We start from the raw sequence: 23,002 nt of genomic DNA, 5'->3' as shown, positions 1-23,002 counted from the left end.
GGCGCTGACGGAAACATGGATTACCACAGATAACACTGCTACTCCTACTGCTCTGTCCTCGTCTGCCCACGTGTTCTCGCATACCCCGAGAGCATCTGGCCAGCGGGGTGGTGGCACTGGAATCCTCATCTCTCCCAAGTGGACATTCTCTCTTTCTCCCCTGACCCATCTGTCTATCTCCTCATTTGAATTCCATGCTGTCACAGTTTCCAGCCCTTTCAAGCTTAACATCCTTATCATTTATCGCCCTCCAGGTTCCCTTGGAGAGTTCATCAATGAGCTTGACGTCTTGATAAGTTCCTTTCCTGAGGATGGCTCACCTCTCACAGTTCTGGGTGACTTTAACCTTCCCACGTCTACCTTTGACTCTTTCCTCTCTGCCTCCTTCTTTCCACTCCTCTCCTCTTTTGACCTCACCCTCTCACCTTCCCCCCCTACTCACAAGGCAGGCAATACGCTTGACCTCATCTTTACTAGATGCTGTTCTTCCACTAATCTCATTGCAACTCCCCTCCAAGTCTCCGACCACTACCTTGTATCCTTTTCCCTCTCGCTCTCATCCAACACCTCTCACTCTGCCCCTACTCAGATGGTATTGCGCCGTCCCAACCTTCGCTCTCTCTCTCCCGCTACTCTCTCCTCTTCCATCCTATCATCTCTTCCCTCTGCTCAAACCTTCTCCAACCTATCCCCTGATTCTGCCTCCTCAACCCTCCTCTCCTCCCTTTCTGCATCCTTTGATTCTCTATGTCCCCTATTCTCCAGGCCGGCTCGGTCCTCCCCTCCTGCTCCGTGGCTCGACGACTCATTGCGAGCTCACAGAACAGGGCTCCGGGCAGTCGAGCGGAAATGGAGGAAAACTCGCCTCCCTGCGGACCTGGCATCCTTTCACTCCCTCCTCTCTAAATTTTCCTCTTCTGTCTCTGCTGCTAAAGCCACTCTCTACCACTCTAAATTCCAAGCATCTGCCTCTAACCCTAGGAAGCTCTTTGCCACCTTCTCCTCCCTCCTGAATCCTCCTCCCCCTCCCCCCCCCCCTCCTCCCTCTCTGCGGATGACTTCGTCAACCATTTTGAAAAGAAGGTCGACGACATCCGATCCTCGTTTGCTAAGTCAAACGACACCGCTGGTCCTGCTCACACTGCCCTACCCTGTGTTTTGACCTCTTTCTCCCCTCTCTCTCCAGATGAAATCTTGCGTCTTGTGACGGCCGGCCGCCCAACAACCTGCCCGCTTGACCCTATCCCCTCCTCTCTTCTCCAGACCATTTCCGGAGACCTTCTCCCTTACCTCACCTCGCTCATCAACTCATCCTTGACCGCTGGCTACGTTCCTTCCGTCTTCAAGAGAGCGAGAGTTGCACCCCTTCTGAAAAAACCTACACTCGATCCCTCCGATGTCAACAACTACAGACCAGTATCCCTTCTTTCTTTTCTCTCCAAAACTCTTGAACGTGCCGTCCTTGGCCAGCTCTCCTGCTATCTCTCTCAGAATGACCTTCTTGATCCAAATCAGTCAGGTTTCAAGACTGGTCATTCAACTGAGACTGCTCTTCTCTGTGTAACGGAGGCTCTCCGCACTGCTAAAGCTAACTCTCTCTCCTCTGCTCTCATCCTCCTAGACCTATCTGCTGCCTTTGATACTGTGAACCATCAGATCCTCCTCTCCACCCTCTCCGAGTTGGGCATCTCCGGCGCGGCCCACGCTTGGATTGCGTCCTACCTGACAGGTCGCTCCTACCAGGTGGCGTGGCGAGAATCTGTCTCCGCACCACGTGCTCTCACCACTGGTGTCCCCCAGGGCTCTGTTCTAGGCCCTCTCCTATTCTCGCTATACACCAAGTCACTTGGCTCTGTCATATCCTCACATGGTCTCTCCTATCATTGCTATGCAGACGACACACAATTAATCTTCTCCTTTCCCCCTTCTGATAACCAGGTGGCGAATCGCATCTCTGCATGTCTGGCAGACATATCAGTGTGGATGACGGATCACCACCTCAAGCTGAACCTCGGCAAGACAGAGCTGCTCTTCCTCCCGGGGAAGGACTGCCCGTTCCATGATCTCGCCATCACGGTTGACAACTCCATTGTGTCCTCCTCCCAGAGTGCTAAGGGTCTTGGCGTGACCCTGGACAACACCCTGTTGTTCTCCGCTAACATCAAGGCGGTGACCCGATCCTGTAGGTTCATGCTCTACAACATTTGCAGAGTACGACCCTGCCTCACACAGGAAGCGGCGCAGGTCCTAATCCAGGCACTTGTCATCTCCCGTCTGGATTACTGCAACTCGCTGTTGGCTGGGCTCCCTGCCTGTGCCATTAAACCCCTACAACTCATCCAGAACGCCGCAGCCCGTCTGGTGTTCAACCTTCCCAAGTTCTCTCACGTCACCCCGCTCCTCCGCTCTCTCCACTGGCTTCCAGTTGAAGCTCGCATCCGCTACAAGACCATGGTGCTTGCCTACGGAGCTGTGAGGGGAACGGCACCTCCGTACCTTCAGGCTCTGATCAGGCCCTACACCCAAACAAGGGCACTGCGTTCATCCACCTCTGGCCTGCTCGCCTCCCTACCTCTGAGGAAGCACAGTTCCCGCTCAGCCCAGTCAAAACTGTTCACTGCTCTGGCACCCCAATGGTGGAACAAGCTCCCTCACGACGCCAGGACAGCGGAGTCAATCACCACCTTCCGGGGACACCTGAAACCCCACCTCTTTAAGGAATACCTAGGATAGGATAAAGTAATCCTTCTAAGCCTGGAGAGCTGCCCTGCGATACACCATACTTTACATTTTTGACATTAGAGAAGCTTCCATTAAAACAAATAACTCTGAGTTATATGAAATAGATAGCCCTGAATCCACAATATGGCAGAGGTTGAAAAGCCCTAACACATGTTTTCTCTACAACAGGTTATGGTCAATAATATCAAAGGCTGCACTGAAATCTAACTGTACAGCTCCCACAATCTTCTTATTATTAATTTCTTTCAACCAATCATCATCTGTAATTTGTGTCAATGCAGTACATGTTAAGTGCTCTTCTCTATAAGCATGTTGAAAGTCTGTTGTTCGATTGTTTACAGAGAAATAGCATTGTATTTGGTCAAACATTTTTTTCTAACAGTTTGCTAAGAGCTGGCAGCAAGCTGATAGGTCTGCTGTTAGAACCAGTAAAGGCTGCTTTACCACTCTTTGGTAGCGGAATAACTTTGGCTTCCCTCCAGGCCTGAACACTTTCCTCTAGGCTCAGAATAAAGACATGACAGATTGGAGTAGCTATAGTGTCAGCTACAGTTCCATCCTCAGTAGCTTTCCATCTAAGTTGTCAATGCCAGGATTGTCATTATTGATCCATAACAATATTTTTTCCACCTCTCCCACACTAACTTTACAAAATTCAAACTTACAATGATTTTCTTTCATATACATTTTTTTTAAATGCATAAATACAGTGGCTCACTGTTCGTTGTTGGCATTTCCTGCCTGAGTTTGCCCACTTTACCAATGAAGTAATCATAAAAACAATTAGCAACATCAAATGGTTTTGTGATGAATAAACCATCTGATTATCTTGGCTTCTCTATATCATTGATTTTGAGAGACACCATTTAAATACTTAAAAGTGATATCATGAAACTTCATGTGACATCATTTGAACGTTTTCACATGTAGAACTGCAAATTAGATTTTCACATTTTAATGTTTTTCACATTTTGGGGGGGGATGGGAAGTAATTAAATGGTATTGGAGTTTTAAGGTTAGTGGTACGCTGTTCAGCTAAAATAGTGTAATATGATTACATTTGACATGATCACTTAGTACTGACTTTTTTTTATGACCCCACCTGGGATTTGGGGTAAACTGATCTGCTGTGTTACGAAGTCTGTAGTATTCTCATAATACATCTCTGCACTTAGCAAAAAAGTGCCATCTGCACTGCTTTCAGTTACAGTACATCTGAATTTTCTCTCATCATTGCTTTCATTTACTTATTTCTGTCACACCCAGATCTGTTTCACCTGTCTTTGTGCTTGTCTCCACCTCCCTACAGGTGTTGCCCATCTTCCCCATTATCCCCAGTGTATTTATACTTGTGTTCTCTGTTTGTCTGTTGCCAGTTCATTTTGTCCGTCAAGCCTACCAGCGGTTTCCCCCTTGCGCCTGTCTTTTTCTATAGTTCATGTTTTCTAGTTTTCCCGGTTTTGACCATTCTGCCTGCCCTGACCCTGAGTCTGCCTGCTGTTCTGTACCTTGTCACACCGCCCTGGATTATTGACCTCTGCCTGCCCTGACACTGCCTGCCATTCTGTACCTTTTGACTCTGATCTGGATTACTGACCTCTGCCTGCCCTTGACCTGTCGTTTTGCCTGCCCCCTATTCTAGTAATAAACGTTTGTTACTTCAACACTGTCTGCATCTGGGTCTTCCCTAAAATGTGATAATTTCACCAATTAGAGTTTTTTTTTTTGTATAGTTGGTGTGCATATTATGTTGTTTTTATGTAACTCCTGAATCACTATGATAAATATAATAGTTTTACTTGAGTGTATTTTTAACAAAGCTGAGAGTTATTTTGAATTTCAAAGTGTAGGAATATAGGTGAAATCAGTTATTGACACAGACATGGTGGCGTAGCAGGAAGCTCAAAATGCCATGAACCAAGAGGTTAGGTTGTGAGTTCAAATCCCAGGTGAGGACATGTTGAATAAAAAAATACTGTATAAATAAACATACACAATGTACTGTACACTGAAAACACTGCAATAACGTGACATTCAGGGGACATTTTTGTTTACCTGTGAAATATCATGTGAAAAAAATCCAGATGTGAAACTTCATGTGAAATATCATCACATGTGAAGTGTTCCAAAACCACATAGTTTCACATGATTTCACATGTGAAATGAAACATTACGTGTGCAAAACATGTCTTTTTTTCCTAAGGGGCTCTACCAACTGAGCCACAAGGCCAATGAATGACACCAGAGCCAAGGTGTTCCCGTAAAGAGTTAGGTTTGATTTACTTATAAACAATGGTTTATTGGTAAAGTTGTGAGAAAACCACTAAATGTAATGCAGTTTTCTTCATTAAGCTACAGTACATGGTATCTAAACTATATTATAGGCTACTTTACTCTCATGATTCAAAACATTTACAAAAAGGATACATACTAATTATAACATATTAAATGTATAGGATACAAAACATTATGATAATTAGAATCATTGCAATCTAAATCATATTTTTAGTAACCCCATCAAAACCATACAAAATAAACTTCAAAAGATTCCAATTCTGAGCTGCCCCCCACCCTTGTGACTTTAGAGAATTATCCTTGAAGAGATTCATATTTGTGCATTATTATGCATGTTAAACTTCAGAAGTGCAGATTCTAACACTGGCATATTCAGTCATCTCTGTGGCTGGCAATGGTTTGGCGTTAGCCTTTAGGATGGTCAGGTCACTGTAAGTAATGTGGTCTTCCATCCTCCTCACCTTGGATTTACCAGCGTTCGAATGTGTGTGCTCATTTGCAATAACAAACACCTGAAAAATGATATACAACCAAGTTACAGACTAAATGTGTCTTTCATGACAGATAGTTAAAATGTTGCTTTTATCTACAAAAAATATCAATTCGTCTACAAAAATGTATCTACAAATAATATCAATGTGTCTAAATGCTTAGGAATAGGGTCTGCTTTTGTGATCATATTGTTGAGTGATGCATTTCTGTACCTGTGGTTTGTCTGTGGTTTTTGTTTCATCATCCAACTCTCTTGATTTTGACACACATACTGGAGAAAAAAAACATAAAAGGAAACAAAAAACTAAAAGGAAAACATTTAGAATCTTTCTTAGAATAAATCAAAATATACACTGCTCAAAAAAATAAAGGGAACACTTAAACAACACAATGTAACTCCAAGTCAATCACACTTCTGTGAAATCAAACTGTCCACTTAGGAAGCAATACTGATTGACAATAAATTTCACATGCTGTTGTGCAAATGGAATAGACAACAGGTGGAAATTATAGGCAATTAGCAAGACACCCCCAATAAAGGAGTGGTTCTGCAGGTGGGGACGACAGACCACTTCTCAGTTCCTATGCTTCCTGGCTGATGTTTTGGTCACTTTTGAATGCTGGCGGTGCTTTCACTCTAGTGGTAGCATGAGACAGAGTCTACAACCCACACAAGTGGCTCAGGTAGTGCAGCTCATCCAGGATGGCACATCAATGCGAGCTGTGGCAAGAAGGTTTGCTGTGTCTGTCAGCGTAGTGTCCAGAGCATGGAGGCGCTACCAGGAGACAGGCCAGTACATCAGGAGAGGTGGAGGAGGCCGTAGGAGGACGACAACCCAGCAGCAGGACCGCTACCTCCGCCTTTGTGCAAGGAGGAGCAGGAGAAGCACTGCCAGAGCCCTGCAAAATGACCTCCAGCAGGCCACAAATGTGCATGTGTCTGCTCAAACGGTCAGAAACAGACTCCATGAGGGTGGTATGAGGGCCACAGGTGGGGGTTGTGCTTACAGCCCAACACCGTGCAGGATGTTTGGCATTTGCCAGAGAACACCAAGATTGGCAAATTCGCCACTGGCGCCCTGTGCTCTTCACAGATGAAAGCAGGTTCACACTGAGCACGTGACAGACGTGACAGAGTCTGGAGACGCCGTGGAGAACGTTCTGCTGCCTGCAACATCCTCCAGCATGACCGGTTTGGGGGTGGGTCAGTCATGGTGTGGGGTGGCATTTCTTTGGGGGGCCGCACAGCCCTCCATGTGCTCGCCAGAGGTAGCCTGACTGCCATTAGGTACCGAGATGAGATCCTCAGACCCCTTGTGAGACCATATGCTGGTGCGGTTGGCCCTGGGTTCCTCCTAATGCAAGACAATGCTAGACCTCATGTGGCTGGAGTGTGTCAGCAGTTCCTGCAAGAGGAAGGCATTGATGCTATGGATCGGCCCGCCCGTTCCCCAAAACTGAATCCAATTGAGCACATCTGGGACATCATGTCTCGCTCCATCCACCAACGCCACGTTGCACCACAGACTGTCCAGGAGTTGGCGGATGCTTTAGTCCAGGTCTGGGAGGAGATCCCTCAGGAGACCATCCGCCACCTCATCAGGAGCATGCCCAGGCGTTGTAGGGAGGTCATACAGGCACGTGGAGGCCACACACACTACTGAGCCTCATTTTGACTTGTTTTAAGGACATTACATCAAAGTTGGATCAGCCTGTAGTGTGGTTTTCCACTTTAATTTTGAGTGTGACTCCAAATCCAGACCTCCATGGGTTGATAAATTGGATTTCCATTCATTATTTTTGTGTGATTTTGTTGTCAGCACATTCAACTATGTAAAGAAAAAAGTATTTAATAAGATTATTTCTTTCATTCAGATCTAGGATGTGTTGTTTAAGTGTTCCCTTTATTTTTTTGAGCAGTATACATCTCTGTCTGTGTTAGGTTAAAAAGGTTAAATATGTTTTAAAATAAGATGATGTTACTCGCTCAAAGCTGTCTTTCTCCAGAGGGTTTAAACAAACAGACCTGATGCAGCCACAACAACAAGTAGACAAATACAGGTGACCAGGCCAATTATGATCTGCTCTGCTGATACGGGCCTAAATAGTAGAAGGGAATGAGAAAAACTGTGATTTAAGAGTGATAATATAAGCCTTAAACATTTTTTTATCTGACTTGGTGTGTGTGAAGAAAATGTATGAATTTGAGTGACTGTATGAATTAGTCGTAGAATTCAATGCTGACCTTTGGTCAATGAATGGTGTTGTTGGCATGTATGTGGTTGTAGGAATAGTTGTTGTTGTTGCTGCTGTTACTGGCGCTATTGTAGTTGTTGTTGGTATAAAGGATATTAGTACATTTGAAGTAGGCTAGCTTAATAACACAATACCAAAGAATGAAAAATAGAGCAACATTCCACTTAGTGCTTTAAAATATTGTCAAAAGAATACTACAAAATAACAGAAACGTGTTCATGACAATTTAATATAAAAATCATACAGTATCTTTTGTTTGACTAATACTGCCTGTTTATGATAGTCCCAATCACTGCCACCACAAGGTCACCTTTTACTTATCCATGCACAGCCAAGGACCAAAACAGTTATGCAAAACCACTAACCAGTCTGAGGTGTGAGTCCCACATGTAGACTATTACAACTAAATACACACCTTTGATCACATCACAATGTAAAGATGTATGTTGTGTACATTATATTATCTAAGGCAGGGATCCTCAACTAGATTCAGCCTCGGGACGATTTTCTCTTGAGCAGATGGTCAGGGGGCCGGAACATTATTACAAATAACTGAAGACTGCAAATTGATCCCAAAATCCCAAACAGATATTATTTGACTAAAACATAATCATTTCAAACCTTGCTTACATTTGTATATGATATTATCTCTCTCTCTATTATATGTGGGAAAACTTTGGATCAGATTAAAATCCCCCTCGGGCCATATTTGGCCCGCATGCTGCCAGTTGGGGAACCCTGATCGAAGGGATACTTTGGATTTTCTATCTCATTTTGGGAAATGACTTACTTGATGGTTTGTTTCCCATTTTCATCAGAAAAGGTTGTTGTTTTCTATGAGTGAACGGAACAAATTAGTGACGCACACACAGGGAGATGAATAATCCTTTGAAGCCTCAAATGTATTTCAACACATCTTTGATTTTAGTCTAAACTAACCGTGAAAATGTTACATGGCGTAATGCTTTAAACAAGCTGAAAACCTTATTTGTTTCTGGTTATACAGTAGCCTAAGTAGACTTGTATACTATTATGGTTTAAGGGGTTATAAGGAGAATATGCAGACATTCCCCAAAATATAAATGTTTTTACCTTTAATAACACTTCTAGAATGTTTTTAACAATCTGAGCCAAGTTTGACGTTATTAATGTGCCTATAATCTCACTATTGTGATAATGTATGTCTCAAAATCACAAGTATTCCTTAAAATGACTGTTTCGTCAGCTCAAAGTAAGGGAAGTGATTCCAAAATGAGAAATAGGACATTTGCTATTTGCTTAAGCAAGAACGCAGCAAATGAGAGAGCAGAGAAGTGTGTGGTTATTAATGATTCATTATGTAACATTTATCCATTCGCATTATAATCACCCACCAAGAACTAACTTCAGTAATAATAGGCCAATAACAGATGTTGAAACCTGGTTTGGTGTGAATCTGACCTCAGAGATTAGTTCACCATGAATTCACCAGGTTTTAATAGAGGACCTTGGTGTTTTGTGGCCAGTGTTTAACAACATACTGTAGTTGCACACAGCTACTCCTGACTAACATGGCCTACATTTGACCTTGGCCAAAGTAAGTTCAGATCCAATGAGGATACTATGAGAGATCCCCTACTGCTGTCCCACTAACATCTGGTTAGCTTCCCTTTTCACTTTACAAACGCCTCCAGCAGAACAAACAAGGTTTCTATGGGAAATAGAAAAAACAAATGGTCACTTATTAAAATAACTTTTGCTTTAAGGTGTTTACTCCCACTATAACTATCACTGTTCAACATGTTCCATTAGCATCAGCATTTTTGTTGCATAATCTGGTGTATGCAGTCAGAAATAACAGAAGCCTGAAATAAGGAAGGAAAGATTGAGATAAGTTATCTATTGACTTTAACATATCACATAGATAGGTTGAATTCTTTAGCTACAGTGTAAGCACCTCTGTTTTGTGCCTTGTTTGTGTTAGCAGTGCGATAACTGTATATGTTTTTTAGGTTACGACTTAGCTGTTCAAACAGAAAAACATACATTATTCTGGCTTATAGTGCAATAACAAAACACAGCAGAATCTTCAACACATTTTCCAGTCAATATGTGTTTTATTTTTTTTATTTAACCTAGGCAAGTCAGTTAAGAACAAATTCTTATTTACAATGATGGCCTACCGGGGAACAGTGGGTTAACTGCCTTGTTCAGGGGCAGAACGACAGATTTTTACCTTGTCAGCTCAGGGATCTAGCAACCTTTCGGTTACTGGCCCAACGCTCTAACCACTATTGTGTTCCCCTAAATTCTCAGTGCCAATATGTGCATACATCTTTTCTTAGGTGCCAAGTATCATCCAAAACAAGGTCCAAAGTAGGCCACATGTACTTGTTAGTTACTGTTATGATCAGTATGTTCATGAAACAATCACCCATAAAGGTCCTTCACACAAGGAGAAATCCAATTTGGCAGTGTACCTGCAGAACATAATGGAAAGATAGGTAATCACACCTCACAGCTTACGCCAGCAAATATGTTAATCTTTGGTAATGTACAACAATCTTTAGTAAATATTCCCTTTTTTTGCAAAAATGCATGTCAAGGCGTTTTGAGCAAATGCAGATTGTATAAAAGTGGTAACCGTAGACACAGTCTTTATTCCAGGCAATCATGGGCAAAGTACTGTTTGTGACGGGTAAGTAGTTATGGTGAAAGCTCAACACTACATTATTGTATGGTATGCATCCAACGTATGCATAACAAAATGTAATCTATGTCTTCTCTTTCCATAGCTTTAGCCCTGCTGCTGCATGCACAGCTCGGTAAGTGAACTCCAGAACACAAACTCTTTTATAGGCTGGGGATAGGGGTCTCAATTGAACTCAGTTGTGGTCCATAGACCAAGTACAGTACATACTGTATGTAGGATCTTAATTTGAGCCAGTTTACTACAGCAGGAAAATAATCCTGCAGTAACAGGAAATGTGTATTATTATGTGGATTATAATTAATTTACATTAATTTTTGTAGTGGTTTATGCATTTTTCACAAGGTAAAATCTAGTCTGAAATGTCTAAGTGAAAATTACAAACTTCAGAAGCCTTTTTAAACCTCAAATACACTATATGTTTTACATTTCCTGCATTGATGGAAAGTTCTCCTGCAATTAAGATCCTACATCTGTAAATATGGGGCAATAGAATATGTAAACTAAGTGGATTATGAGACTATAGTTGAAAATGAAGTAATTCAATCCTATAAACAAGTGAATGAGCAAATATCAAACTATTCATATCCTGTTTTAACTTGTGTCTCAGGGTCCTCCTACATTTTGTCATGCTACTTCACAAACTGGGCACAGTACAGACCACCCCCCGCTATTTACATGCCCAATGACATTGACCCATGTCTGTGTACCCATCTTCTCTATGCCTTCGCCACCATGAAGAACAATGAACTGGCCACCTTCGAGTGGAATGACGTAGAGCTCTATAGCCAGTTCAATGGCCTGAAGAACCAGTGAGCCCCTACTGAGAAACTAACACCTTATGAGATTGTGTCAAGAGAGACAAATGTCATCAGTTTACTACTTTAATTTCCCTTAATATAGAATAACATATTGTATTTCAACAGGAATGGCAACTTGAAGACTCTTCTGTCTGTTGGAGGATGGAACTTCGGCTCTTCTGGGTAAGATGATCCGTTATATCTGTTCGCATACTTTCCTCTTGATAACGGCCATCAGTGTCTCTCTATTTTCCTCCATAGATCATCAGTATATTCATCAGAATATTGGCAGATTTTTTTCATGCGAATATTCTAAAATTGGCATGATGAAAATATGTATTTTCCCCCAGTTGTGTTTCCACAAACAGACAAGTTGCAGATAAGATGTACTTTTTCGCTTACATTTTCATGTACCGAATACAAGTCTGAAGTTCAATCTGTCTCCATTGCATTTCGACTCTACTGATAGTTTTGTCACAAAAACTGTTGCGCAAAATAGCAAATGTGTCTACTATGGTCTTGGAATGTGCGATCTATCCAACAGCTCGCAGATAGGCCTACAGTACCGGTAGGCCAGTCTACATTATGATATTATTATGGTTAAGAGCATCGATCATCATGTCAATAAAATAATTCCCTCGATATTTATTGAAAGGAGCATCAAACTCATCACTGTACACTTTCACCACCCTGTGAAGTTCATACTGTATTAAATATGTAGCCTAATAAACTGCATGGTTTCCCGAGTCGTAGTGGGATGACCACACACACCATATCATCGCGTGACGCCCAAGTTTACTTCAATATGATGGTCATTATATTATTATTTGAGCATAAAGGCGTTTCCACCGCCATTTCTCGCAAAAAATATTTTTACAGATACAAAACGATTCCACCATGTCAAAAGAACAAATTATCTGTAGGCTTTTATAACATTTTAGCGAAAGGTAATGTTTCCATCACAGCTGTCATGATTTTATTTTATAAGGTATGACTTTACTCGCCTAAAAACTGTGGATGGAAACGTGATTAGAGTCATTCTATTCCCGCATCAGATTCTCTGCCATGGTGGCCAGCCCCACCAACCGCCAGACCTTCATCAACTCTGTGATAGTGTTTCTGAGAAAGTATGAGTTTGATGGTCTGGACATTGACTGGGAGTACCCAGCCAACAGAGGGAGCCCTCCTCAGGATCAGCAGCTCTACTCTGTTCTTGTGGAGGTAAAGTTGACTAAACAAGAACAACAATAATACAACTGAGAGAGTTTAATATTTTTCTGTTGCAATAGTTATTGAGTAAATAGTACAGCCCTAATACTGACTTGCCTAGTTAAATAAAGGTTAAATAAAAATACAAATAAAAACATGTGTTGATAACAGGAAATGAGGGCAGCATTTGAGAAGGAGGCTAAGCAGACTAACAAGGCCCGTCTCCTGCTGTCTGCTGCTGTCTCCGCTGGAAGGGATACCATCAGCTCTGCTTATGAAATCCCCAAGCTTGGACAGTAGGCATCATCCACTCTGTAGTTACCTATCCACTTTACACTCAGTCTGTAGTGGCCTATCTACTGTACTTTGTAGCCTGTATACTGCCATACAGTCATTGTCTTTCTCAACAAAAATATTACTGCTATTCAGGCTATGATACTGACCATTTAATAACAGTTTGCCACTTTTGCAACCTCTAGGGCCTTGGACATGATCAATGTCATGTCATATGACTTCCACGGCTCCTGGGATCCCTTCACTGGAGAGTGCAGCCCCCTGTACAAGAGCCCTGCTGACAATGGTGGCTTCATCTACTTCAATGTGGTGAGTATGTCAGGACAAGGGTGGATGGCTCTTTGATGAGTCTGCTGAAGAGCGAAGTTAACCCAGCAGGCAGCAAACACTAACATATAAAGCTATTGTGTTCCAGGACTATGCTATGAACTACTGGAAGAACCATGGAGCCCCAGCAGAGAAACTGATGGTTGGGTTCCCCACCTACGGCAACACATTCACCCTGACGAATGCAGCTAACAACGGAATCGGAGCATCTATTGCCGGGGCTGGAACTCCAGGCAAATACACACAGGAGGCTGGAGAGCTGGCTTACTTTGAGGTACTTTAAATGGTGATATTTATTTATTACATCATAAAGAGTGAACTCTAACAGTTGAGGGCCTCCTTATGATCTGGTTTCAATTGTATCTCAACTTCGACTCAACTGCTTCTTATTTGATGGCTTTATCATAACAAGGGAAATTATACTGAACAAAAATATAAACGCAACATGGAACAATTTAATTGATTTTACTGAGTTACAGTTCATATGATGAAATAAATTCATTAGGCCCTAATCTATGGATTTCACATGACTGGGAATTCAGATATGCATCTGTTGGTCACAGATACCTTTAAAGCCTCACTAAAGGCCTCAGGACCTCATCATAGTATTTTTGTGTATTTGAATTGTCATCGATAAAATGCAATTGTGTTTGTTGTCCGTAGCTTATGTCTGCCCATAGCATAACCCCACCACCACCATGGGGCACTCTGTTCACAACGTTGACATCAGCAAACCACTCGCCCATACACGTAGTCTGCGATTATGAAGCCAGTTGGACGTACTGCCAAATTCTCTAAAACTACGTTGGCGTCGGCTTATGGTAGAGAAATGAACATTCAATTCTCTGGCAACAGCTCTGGTGGACATTACTGCAGTCAGCATGCCAATTGCATGCTCCCTCAAAACTTAAGACATCTGTGGCATTGTGTTGTGTGACAAAACTTCACATTTTAGAGTGGCGTTTTATTGTCCCCAGCACAAGGTGCACCTGTGTTATGATCATGCTGTTTTATCAGCTTCTTGATCTGCCATACCTGTCCGGTGGATGGATTATCTCGGCAAAGGAGAAATGCTCACTAATAGGGGTATAAACAAATTTGTGCACACAATTTGAGAGAAATAAGCTTTTTGTGCGTCTGGAACATTTCTGGGATCTTTTATTTCAGCTCATGAAACATAGGACCAACACTTTACATTTTGCGTTTATATTTTTGTTCAGTGTACTTTGAAGAACAACAAAAGAAATTGATGATACTTGATGGAGATAGGTGTTGTTGATTCCCTGTGTTTTCATGTACAGTTGAAGTCGGAAGTTTACATACACTTAGGTTGGAGTCATTAAAACTCGTTTTTCAACCACTCCACAAATTTCTTGTTAACAAACTATAGTTTTGGCAAGTCGGTTAGGACATCTACTTTGTGCATGACACAAGTAATTTTTCCAACAATCGTTTACAGACAGATTATTTCACTTATAATTTACTGTATCACAATCCCAGTGGGTCAGAAGTTTACATACACTAAGTTGACTGTGCCTTTAAACAGCTTGGAAAATTCCATAAAATTATGTCATGGCTTTAGAAGCTTCTGATAGGCTAATTGACATATTTTTTGAGTCAATTGGAGGTGTACCTGTGGATGTATTTCAAGGCCTACCTTAAAACTCAGTGCCTCTTTGCATGACATCATGGGAAAATCATCAGGAAAAAAATTGTAGACCTCCACATGTCTGGTTAATCCTTGGGAGTAATTTCCAAACGCCTGAAGGTACCACGTTCATCTGTACAAACAATAGTACGCAAGTATAAACACCAGCCATAATACCGCTCAGGAAGGAGACCCGTTCTGTCTCCTAGAGATGAACGTACTTTGGTGCGAAAAGTGCAAATCAATCCCAGAACAACAGCAAAGGACCTTGTGAAGATGCTGGAGGAAACATGTACAAAAGTATCTATATCCACAGTAAAACAAGTCCTATATCGACATAACCTGAAAGGCCGCTCAGCAAGGAAGAAGCCACTGCTCCAAAACCACCATAAAAAAGACAGACTATGGTTTGCAACTGCACATGGCGACAAAGATCGTACTTTTTGGAGAAATGTCCTCTGGTCTGATGAAACAAAAATAGAACTGTTTGGCCATAATGGCCATCGTTATATTTGGAGGAAAAAGGGGGAAGCTTGCAAGCCGAAGAACACCATCCCAACCGTGACGCACGGGGGTGGCAGCATCATGTTGAGGGGGTGCTTTGATGCAGGAGGGACTGGTACACTTCACAAAATAGATGGCATCATGAGGGAAGGAAAATGATGTGGGTATATTGAAGCAACATCTCAAGACATCAATCAGGAAGTTAAAGTTTGGTCGCAAATGGGTCTTCCACATGGACAATGACCCCAAGCATACTTCCAAAGTTGTGGCAAAATGGCTTAAGGACAACAAAGTCAAGATATTGGAGTGGCCATCACAAAGCCCTGATCTCAACCCTAGAAAATTTGTGGGCAGAACTGAAAAAGAGTGTGCAAGGGCAAGGAGGCCTACAAACCTGACTAAGTTACAGCAGCTCTGTCAGGAGGAATGGGCCCAAATTCACCCAACTTATTGTGGGAAGCTTGTGGAAGGATACCTGAAACGTTTGACCCAAGTTAAGCAATTTAAAGGCAATGCTACCAAATACTATTTGAGTGTATATAAACTTCTGATCCACTGGGAAAAAAAATAAAAGCTGAAATAAATCATTCTCTCTACTATTATTCTGACATTTCACATTCTTAAAATAAAGTGGTGATCCTAACTGACCTAAGACAGGGAATTTTTACTAGGATTAAATGTCAGGAATTGTGAAAAACTGAGTTTAAATGTATAAGGTGTATGTAAACTTCCGACTTCAACTGTATCACAGATCTGTGGGTTTTTGAAAGACGGAGCCACAGAGGTTTGGGACGCACCACAGGACGTGCCGTACGCCTACAAAGGAACCCAGTGGGTGGGCTATGACAATGTCAAGAGCTTTGGGATCAAGGTAAGAACAATACAATAAAAAAAAATAGTATTTGTTGCATTGTGAAACTACTTTTGTTAAGCATTATGGTGACATACACTGAGTGTACAAAACTCTAGGAACATGCTCTTTCCATGACATAGACTGACCAGATGAGTCCAGGTGGAAGCTATGAACCCTTATTGATGTCACTTGTTAAATCCACCTTTGAACGAGGTATGGAAGTAGGTGCCAGGCGCACCGGTTTGAGTGTGTCAAGAACTACAATGGTGATGGGTTTTCACGCTCAGCAGTTTCCATGTGTATCAAGAATGGTCCACCACCCAAAGGACATCCAGCCAACTTCACACAACTATGGGAAGCATTGGAGTCAACATGGGCCCCCATCCCTGTAGATCTCTTCCAACACCTTGTAGAGGCCATGCCCTGACAAATGGAGGCTGTTCTGAGGGCAAAACGGGGTGCAACTCAATATTAGGAAGGTGTTCTTAATGATTCGTACCCTCAGTGTATAAAACGTGAGTGGCGAGACTAGATCAAACAGTCTGCTAAATGTGTTTCCAGCACACACACCCTTAAGAGGGTAATATGAAAAATATGTATTTATGGCATGCTTTTATATACACAAGTAAATTCAACACACCCGCCACCATCAATATTGCGTTGCACATGAATGTGCATTCATAACATGGAAATGATTAGTGTGGCTGCTCTCTAGGGATTACCTTATAGTAGTGCATCAAGTTGTTCAACTGGGTTTTTCTGCATGTGTTGAACACTGGGTTTTTCTGCATGTGTTGAACTCCACAAAAAATGTTGCACCTTTTTGCCAGCTAACATTTTAAGTTGTGCCTCTTGCTGTCTATAGGCAGTTGTGGAACAAGTACTCAATAGTCATACTTGAATAAAAGTAAAGATACCTTAATAGAAAATGACTAAAAATCAGCTAGTAAAATACTACTTGAGTAAAAGTCTAAATGTTTCTGGTACTTAAGTACAGTGGTGAAAAAAGTACTCAATTGTCATACTTGAGTAAAAGTAAAAGCTATACATCAAATTACTCATATAAAGCAAACCAGATGGCAACATTTTCTAGTTTTTATTTATTTACGGACTGCAGGGGCACACTCAAACATAATTTACAAATGCAGTATTTGTGTTTAGTGAGTCCTCCAGATCAGAGGCAGTACACGCTGGGCACGTCAATGTCTATTCCACTTTGGTTCAAGGTCATTTCATTGAAATGATGTGGAAACAACCAGTGTGTGCCCAGTGGGTAGGAATGACAATGTGTTATATTAATAGGTGCGTGAATTGGACCATATTGCTGTCCTGCCTAAGCATTCGAAATGTAACAAGTACTTTTGGGTGTCAGGGAAAATGTATGGGACTAAAAAGTATATATTTTCTTTAGGAATGCAGTGAAGTAAAAGTAAGAATAAATATAAATAGTAAAGATACCCCAAAAAACAACTTAAGTAGTAGTTCAAAGACTGTTTACTTGGTTACTTTACACCACTGTTTATAGGTTGACTGGCTGAAGAAGAACAACTTTGGAGGAGCCATGGTCTGGACTCTTGATATGGATGACTATACCGGCACATACTGTGGCCAGGGAAAATATCCTCTCATCAACGTCCTCAAGAAAGGCCTCAATCTGGAATCAGCACGTAAGGACCTGCACACTAGATTGTGTTCAATAGCAGAAATGTTTGACATCTCTGACTGCTGTGCTACAGAATTATATCAAACACCTAAAATATGTTCTTTCAATTCATGATCTTTTTTTAATACCCATTTTAGCTTGCAATCCCCCTGCAACTCCCCTGCCCCTTATTAAGGGAACTACCAATGGAGGTGATGATGGTGGTGACTCTGGAGGCAGCTCCAGCGGAGGCAGCTCCAGCGGAGGCAGCTCCAGCGGAGGCAGCTCCAGCGGTGGGACCACCAGTGGGACCAGTGGCATGGACAGTAACTTCTGTGTTGGCAAGGCCACTGGGATGTACGCCGACCCCAAGAACAAGAACCAGTTCTACAACTGCAGTCAGGGCAAGACCTACTTCCAGTACTGTGCTACTGGCCTGGTCTTCAACACCTCATGCTCTTGCTGCAACTGGTCCTAAAGTCCCTATTTCAGAATGACAGGCAGATATCCTCCATTTTAGAACTGGAGGCATCCCTTTTTGAGTATATATCCTACATTATATTTCAGATAGCAATAAAAAAAACGACTTATTTCAATAAATTGTTCTAAAATGTTTTGAATTATCCCCTTCTTGTGATCAACTATTAATGAAAGCAAAATAGAGTTCACTGTCTTATCTGTTGAAATAAAAAAGTACTCATTCAACTCATGTTCACATTTTTTAAAACATTTCAATATTGTGACAATGAGCAACAATGCATACCAATCCAAATGTCTTGAAAATAAAGCACATTATTATCATATACTGTAACCTAACTACCCCTTGCTCACACGCTTATTACAAAGTCATTATCTATAGGGCCTTTAAACAGAAGGTAACATTAGCATATCTAAAGGGATGATGATGATTGGAATAAGAAGCAGTAGCGGCATTTTCAGGAAGGAAAAAAGGAGAGACTAAATCATTTGGAATATATGAATAACTTAAACATGACTTATTCACTCCTCTGGCTATTGCAGCCTTCACATTGGCTAAAACGTTACACAGGTCCTGGTACTGTATGTATTTGTCTTCACTAACAGCGTGTTTTCTTCCTCTTCACATTGTTGGTCGATAACAATACCGAGCACCAAATGGCCCCAGCTACATATCCTCTCAGCTACTTTCCTTCTGTTCTGTTTTACTGTCTACTACTGCTGCTGCTGCTGCTGGGAGCTCCTCCACCATGGCTGACTTCACTGAGGTTCCTGTGGGGGGAGAAAGGTTAGAATGTGAACAGATGGGTTACAGATAAATGATGTAATTTTTCCTCTATGTACAGTATGTTCAACTGTGATATGGCTGAGGTGGTCCTAGTACCAGTAAGGTATTTCCTGTGCATGCGATGTAAGAACAGCAGCCCTAAGAAGAAGACGGAGCCCATACAACCAATGATCATGCCACAGAGCAGGAAACTATAGCTGCCTTCACTCTGGATGATCTGTAGAATGCAAAGCACAATATTAGACTGTTTATCTTCCCCTCTCTTTAACATATACTACATCTCTGTGCAGTCTTACCGATCCAACAAGGACTTGCATGACCATTTCTCCCATCCCAGCACTTGTTACCAGAACTGAGGTTGCACATCCTGCCAAGAGAGAAAAGAGAAGCAGAGTAAGACAGAGAGATTATATACTGTAGTATCTCATCATCATTTATCATACCACTCTATTACTGTGTCATTACTGAGTCATTACTGTGTTGTTACTGAGTCGTTACTGTGTTATTACTGAGTCATTGACACTTATTGTGCTAGCGATTGATGAATGTACCTTGGTAGTCCAGGATGTCCTCAGTGTAAGCCAGCATACAGGGGAAGATGCTGCTGAGGAACAGGCCCAGTAGAGTGGTCCCAACAAACAGGAATATACTGCTGGTGTCGAGGACGAGCAGCAACAACACTGTGACAATGACACCAGCCTGCAGAGATGAAGAAAGACTTCAATTGGATATATAGACAATCAATTATTGAGAGAAATGCCCATTTAAATATAAACATATTGGAATTGAAAGACAATAAATATTTTATTACACACCTTCATTAATGTTAGAATATTTTATTAATCCCTAAGGAAAATAAATTATCATTGGCATTACCAGATTAATCATGAGCAGTCGAACGGGCTGGAAGCGGAAGGTGAGAGGGATGGACACCAGACGTCCTGCAGTAATGGCTGCCCAGAAGATACTAACCAGGTATCCCGCAGTCTTATTAGGTAGAGAAATGGGGGGAGACACTGCATATGTGTACACAAAGCCTGCATACGCACCCTAGGAATAGAAAGTGGAGGTCCACAGATGAATCCATTGCTGCATACATACACTAATATGGAGCAGACTGCATAGTTCTAACAGAATCTGTGCTACTCACCACAATGCCATCGGTCATGAACAGGACCATTCCACCAACGATATGAATCCCAAAGAAGGACACAGGCAACTCACGCAGGTTGTTATTCTGACAGCAGCTGAAGATATCCCCATGACCTGCAAACCGAGAGAAACATTAGGAGAGATCTAAACCACTTGGCTAGAACAGTAGGCGTGAATCTTCAACTGATCCAAACTCTGAGACTTTGATGTGATCCAAGTATTATCATTTTCAAATGATCTTGGTTATACTGTCATCTTATAGAGGAAATGAGGAGTTCAGATCACATCCAAAACACAAAGTTTTGCCCTTTACCTCCTCCCTCCTCCTGGTCTTTAGGTTCTGTGTCAGGCCCCTCGGCCCCCTGGTTCTCCATGGCCAGCTCGTCTTTGTCCAGCAAATGAGGTGTGGTGCTGCGGCAGCAGGGGATCAACTGCTCCTGGTACATCAGGAATAACACTGCCATTGGCACTGGCAGCTGGGAGAGGAAAATATCATTCACATGATATATCATGGGAAAAAAATGTAAAATCTTGGATCAAAGCCTTTGCAATAATCAATCAACATTATTAAAAGTTTGGAGTGAGCGGAATCAATATTAGGAGCGTTATGCTTGAGCTTACACACTATATTTCACCTCACTGTGCTTTTCCAAGATCTTACATTGATCATTGCCATGATCCAGAAGGCGTAGGACACAATGGACTCCTCTGGCTCCTCTGCTAGAGGCAGGTGGTCCACAGACACATTGTGCATCACAATGGGGCTGTTCCTCAGCGTGTTCCTGAAGTGGTGCATGATCTCGGTCACATTTTCTGTCACATTCCCCACCCTGCAGCCTGTCTCAGACAGGAAGGGATCAGCAATCAGAGGGCTCACCAGCGCCCCGAACCCAATGAAGAAGTGGAGGGCCTGCAAAAACAACAACATTTCTATCATTCATTCTAAATATAATGCACTTTGGGTATATTCTGAAAGCTGAACTGAACTGGGCATAGTTACTCTCTCACCTGGAGAAAGACAGCCGAGTCCTTCTGATATATGGCGACCAGCTGGATGTTGGCGATGGTGTCAATGATGCCCATGGCCAGACCGGACACAGCCATGGCAATAGCCAACAGCAGCACATTATGGCAGAGGGGGATGATGGCAAATATTATAGAGATGAGTAGCGAGGACAAGAACAGTGCAGCTAGAGCACTGAACAACCTTTGGGAGAGAGGGGAGGTGTTATTACTACTAGAGATAACATACACATATACTAGAGGTTTGAATGGCTCAAACATTGAACAAGATGTTAGCCAACACTATGGTTGAAATATGCAAAGGCCTGCTGGCTAGGGGCTCACTGTTGATAGAATAGGCTACAGAGATAATTGCCAACTGATGCATACACAAACCCTCACACTCTTAAGGGCTCTGCACAGTGATTTCACAGTTTAAGCAAAAAGAAGCTACAGAACTCTGTTTGCATTGCGTTTAAAAAAATGCAGTACCTAGAACTACGTAGAAAGCCCTTTAAATTACAGCTATCTTTTTGGAATTAATTGGTTTAAAGTGTGAATCCAAGGAACACCGTTCTGCAGCTGTCCCCATACTGTAGGAGAACCCTTTTTGTTTCCAGGTAGAACTCTTTTGGGTTCCATGTAGAACTCTCTGTGGAAAGGGTTCTAAATGGAACCCAAAAGGGTTCTACCTGGAACCAAAAGGGGTTCTTCAAAGGTTTCTCCTATGGGGACAGCCGAAAAACCCTTTTTGGTTCTAGATAGCACCTTTTTTTCTAAAAGTGTAGGGTTGCGCATTATGGATTTCGGGAATCCACCAACCAGGATTTCAGGAAAACCAGAGATTTCTTTTAAAGTTCCCGGAATTTTTCGACCCTATGCTTCACACAGGGATCAGAGAATTGTTTGAATAGTCACTCACGTTTTCTTGAAGACCCCTCCGATAGAGCTGCCGATGAGCAGGCAGAACTGCTGGGAGAAGAAGACCCAGGTGATCTGGCTCAGTGTAGACTGGGTTTGACATCGCAAGTCCAATATGGTGGGTCCCAGGAAGGCTATACACAGTCCAAAACTGAAGAACACACTCCAGTATGTACAGGTGTGGTGAAAGTTCCTTTTAAAAAGTGTTATAATCCGCTCTTCTATAAACATTATTGTTCCACAAGCTTCAGCAATTCAAATAGAGAAATTATGAACAAAAGTCAGTCCACAATTTTGCAAAGAGAATTGTCCAGTAGTAGACCTAACTAGCCTTTATGTTATTGGGTGTCCAGTCAACAGTCTCTACCTGCTGAAGGTCTTGCAGTATAATATTTGAGTGATTCACTCTCTTTTAAATCTTTTCAAGTTCCCACCAAAATTACTTAACTGAAAGGATGTCCTTTGTAGTTAATGGGTAGAGGAGATTCTATGAACATTGGGTATCTTTCAAGTGTCAATGATTTGCTGTTAAGCGTCGAACTGTGTCAAAATTACATTTTAAAGCTAACTATTGTCTTATCTGTCATAGTCACTCATGTCCCTCCATTCATTCATTCACTTAGGTCAGGAAATGACACAGGATGAAAGGGTGCCTTGGCTTCCCTTGGTGCCATCGTGGAGTTGTATCACCAGGAGGGCTTAGGGGATCTAACCTGTGGAGGTCTCAAAATAACTTCCCCTACATGTAAAAGCATCATACTTGAGATATTATTGGAATATAACTTCAAAAGGACTACAACATGCTCATTGATCATTTATATGGCAGGCTCTCCTCCTCCTTTACCAGGGTTTGTTATCCGAGACTTTCTCTGTATGGGCGGCAAGGGAAAGTACTGGTGATGAGAGTCAAGG

At 42.1% G+C, this 23,002-nt stretch overlaps 2 protein-coding genes across 2 annotated transcripts; one reads left to right on the top strand and one right to left on the bottom strand.

Annotated features, from left to right (window-relative positions):
* The first annotated feature begins 10,406 nt into the window (after nucleotides 1-10,406).
* LOC106572401 (acidic mammalian chitinase) lies at nucleotides 10,407-18,456 on the top strand. Its single transcript, XM_014146527.3, has 11 exons — nucleotides 10,407-10,462; nucleotides 10,560-10,589; nucleotides 11,085-11,286; nucleotides 11,401-11,457; nucleotides 12,330-12,495; nucleotides 12,655-12,779; nucleotides 12,963-13,086; nucleotides 13,193-13,378; nucleotides 16,008-16,127; nucleotides 17,635-17,776; nucleotides 17,910-18,456. The coding sequence occupies exons 1-11, from the start codon at nucleotides 10,438-10,440 to the stop codon at nucleotides 18,227-18,229; spliced, it is 1,497 nt and encodes a 498-aa protein (XP_014002002.3). The 5' UTR covers nucleotides 10,407-10,437; the 3' UTR covers nucleotides 18,230-18,456.
* Nucleotides 17,195-22,455, bottom strand: slc60a1b (solute carrier family 60 member 1b). The gene is made up of 10 exons (NM_001141818.1): nucleotides 22,092-22,455; nucleotides 21,176-21,374; nucleotides 20,829-21,077; nucleotides 20,481-20,643; nucleotides 20,166-20,281; nucleotides 19,892-20,065; nucleotides 19,567-19,714; nucleotides 19,312-19,382; nucleotides 19,112-19,232; nucleotides 17,195-18,999 (listed from the first exon to the last, which is right to left on the bottom strand). Exons 1-10 carry the CDS (start codon nucleotides 22,319-22,321, stop codon nucleotides 18,908-18,910), a joined length of 1,563 nt encoding a protein of 520 aa, NP_001135290.1. The 5' UTR covers nucleotides 22,322-22,455; the 3' UTR covers nucleotides 17,195-18,907.
* Nucleotides 22,456-23,002: the final 547 nt, after the last annotated feature.

The sequence above is a fragment of the Salmo salar genome, chromosome 15, assembly GCF_965601325.2.
Source record: "Salmo salar chromosome 15, fSalSal1, whole genome shotgun sequence".
In the NCBI taxonomy this organism is placed as follows: Eukaryota; Metazoa; Chordata; class Actinopteri; order Salmoniformes; family Salmonidae; genus Salmo; species Salmo salar.
The sequence above is the reverse complement of the archived record's forward strand: the minus strand, read 5'-3'. Positions and strand labels throughout refer to the sequence as shown.